General features: G+C 43.3%; 1 protein-coding gene across 1 annotated transcript; it reads right to left on the bottom strand.

Annotated features, from left to right (window-relative positions):
• Positions 1 to 1506: 1506 nt before the first annotated feature.
• Positions 1507 to 2481, bottom strand: TEOVI_000638600 (RNA-binding protein, putative; the record flags this gene model as incomplete). The annotated part of the gene is made up of 1 exon (XM_067219997.1): positions 1507 to 2481. One exon carries the CDS (start codon positions 2479 to 2481, stop codon positions 1507 to 1509), a length of 975 nt encoding a protein of 324 aa, XP_067076098.1.
• Positions 2482 to 2619: the final 138 nt, after the last annotated feature.

The following is a 2619-nucleotide window of genomic DNA, read 5'->3' on the forward strand; positions in this document are numbered from 1 at the left end:
CGCGATGCGCATTCGCCAATAATCATGTGTAAGGGAGAAAAATGACACACACACTAATGGCATGAGTCAAATAAATGCGGCACACCTCCCAGAAAGACGGCATAATACACTAAAACTAATGATAGGAACAAAAAAAGGAAGAAAGGAAGAATGTTTTTCCTTAAATGAAAGAATTTAAAAGATTTTGCAATGAAAGTTTGGAGTGTGCCACAACTGACAAATCGCCAGGGGGACCCAATACCGATTAAAGTTTATTCACCTCATATGGTGACATAAAGGCGACAGAGAAAAAAAAAAAAGTAAAACAGAGTACAAAAATTGTGGTTCGTGAGATGTAGAGGAAACGTACAAGGGACGCACAAAACTGATGTGTGTTGATTTTTGAGAAAGCTGTGTGAAAGGTTTAAAAAAAACAATCTCCTCACTGCAACATCAATTCCTTTTCCCTTGACCATTCTTCAAGCATTGGTGGCGGTTTCCCGTTCCACACTCCTCCCCACACAAACACACACACACACATGTAGCGACCTTCTTCTCTTTCCACTGCCAATATAAATCAGAGACGTTAAAATGCCTGACGTGGCCACCGGACTTTAGTCTCTTCTACACAACAATTAAACAGAAGATAAGAAGCTAGTACATACATATATATGTACACATTACAAGAAAAAAAAATTATGTACGCATCTTATCTCCCGGCGCATCTCTTCCCCTCCTTCACAACACTTGCTTTCCTTTTCCTGTCTTTTTTTCCGTTTGTTCTTTCCCGCTTCATTGATCATCTCTCTCCTATACTCCACATATTTGCTTCGTAATAAGAAAGATAAAAGGGAGGGACGAAAATAAAAAAGAAAAAAAAGCGCACACACAAAAAAAAAAACAGGGACAACACCTGTTCACGTAGTCGCTTCACCGTGCAGAGTGCTGCTGCATGATTGTAAGTCATGAAGAGGTAAAAAGGGGTGGTGAGAGGTCAAAGGATATATGAATGCGTATATATATATATATATATATATATATATATACAATGTTTATACAAATGTACATGTGTAAACATGCGTATGTGTGTGTAGGTGTATGAAGAGAGGAGGAAAGAAAGTATGGCTGCAACAAACAACGTTAACAAAAAAAAAAAGGAAAACAAGTAACAAATTTAGGGTGAGTGGTACAGATGCATGCATATACGTACACACATAAATATAGATATGTTGATATATCAAACACCCCGTGGACACAGTGCATATGCATCTAAAGGAGAAAACAGAAGAAAAATAAAAATGAAAAATCATAAAAACACAACATGGGTGAGCAACCAAGTAAAGGAAACAACCCAGCAGAAAAAAAAAAAAGGAGAACAAAAAATGAGGAAATTATGTGGCTGTATCACACTCTCTATAACTGTGTACCCCTCCCCCTTTTTGCCACCAAAGCATATAAACAATTCGTTGATAGATATTTACACACTTACTTATGAGTTGTGTCGCAATAGTGCGCGTTGCATCCTCCTTAACGACCATCGTCCATCAACACTTCACCGAAGGCATGACCACCCCAAATCATACTGTAATTGTTCGGTTCCTTTTCGCGAAGGGCGTTTGCGGGGGCCATGCTCTGCTGGGAAACATCTCCAAATACCGCGAACTCACGCACATCGGCCTCCCCTAATTTCCCACACATTTCCTTTACAAATGAATCGAACGAAGTCGTGTGTCTGCTTGCCTCATGCGGCATTTCCCTCGACCCCTTTGCATACGTACGGTCTGCTGCCAACTTTACACCTCTGTCCATAATGTCTTCAATAAGCGAGTCATCATCCGAAGCATCAGCGTCTTTCGTTTGTTCACCACATGTTCCCACCGGTGGTTGATGTCGCTGCACATCTGTCAAAGGTTTCGTCGTCACACGCATTCGCGCTGCAGGTGTTAAACCCATGTTGCAAGAGGAACCAAATGCTGAGAATGGGCTTGCATCAATTGCAGAGTCAATAGTTTTCTCCCCATGCTCTATTCCGAAGCGGCAGGGCTCAGTACACACCACACTTACAGGTGGGAACGAGTACGTCAAAACCGCGTCGAGCGACAACTGATCATGAATGGGGTTTCGGGCCGGGCTTGTGCGAACATTCAACAAACTTTGGATGTCTTGCACGGTGAAGTAGCTAGCCTCCGGCATTCCCTTAGGTGTGTCCAGGAGAAAACTGAATGGTTTACTGGTGAAGGTGGCGTTGCGGAAGTACTCAACAATTGCCTTCGAGCTGCTCGGTTCCGCAAACTCCACGAAACTAAACCACAGCGTTGGGGCGGGGGCACCCAGTTCAGAGCCATTCCTTCCCACTCCAGTAATATCCCCCTTTGGTGGAACTTGATTTTCATCACGGCACAATCGAACCTTATTAAGCTCACCAAAGTATGTAAGAAGTCGACGAAATTGTGCTCGGCGAAGTGTCGAGGGAAGTTTCGTGATGTATACTGTTCGGTCCATCAATTCGGCCTGTGTATAAACACTTGGGGCGTAGCCACCTCCTCGTGGACCTGAAAACGTTTTTGCGGAGTCCAGCCCCGTGGCTGCTTCAGAAAGTTGTGGCCTCACTTGTGACGCACGATGTTGCTGTTGCTGTTG

This window comes from Trypanosoma equiperdum, assembly GCF_001457755.1.
Source record: "Trypanosoma equiperdum strain OVI genome assembly, contig: ctg_1039, whole genome shotgun sequence".
In the NCBI taxonomy this organism is placed as follows: Eukaryota; Euglenozoa; class Kinetoplastea; order Trypanosomatida; family Trypanosomatidae; genus Trypanosoma; species Trypanosoma equiperdum.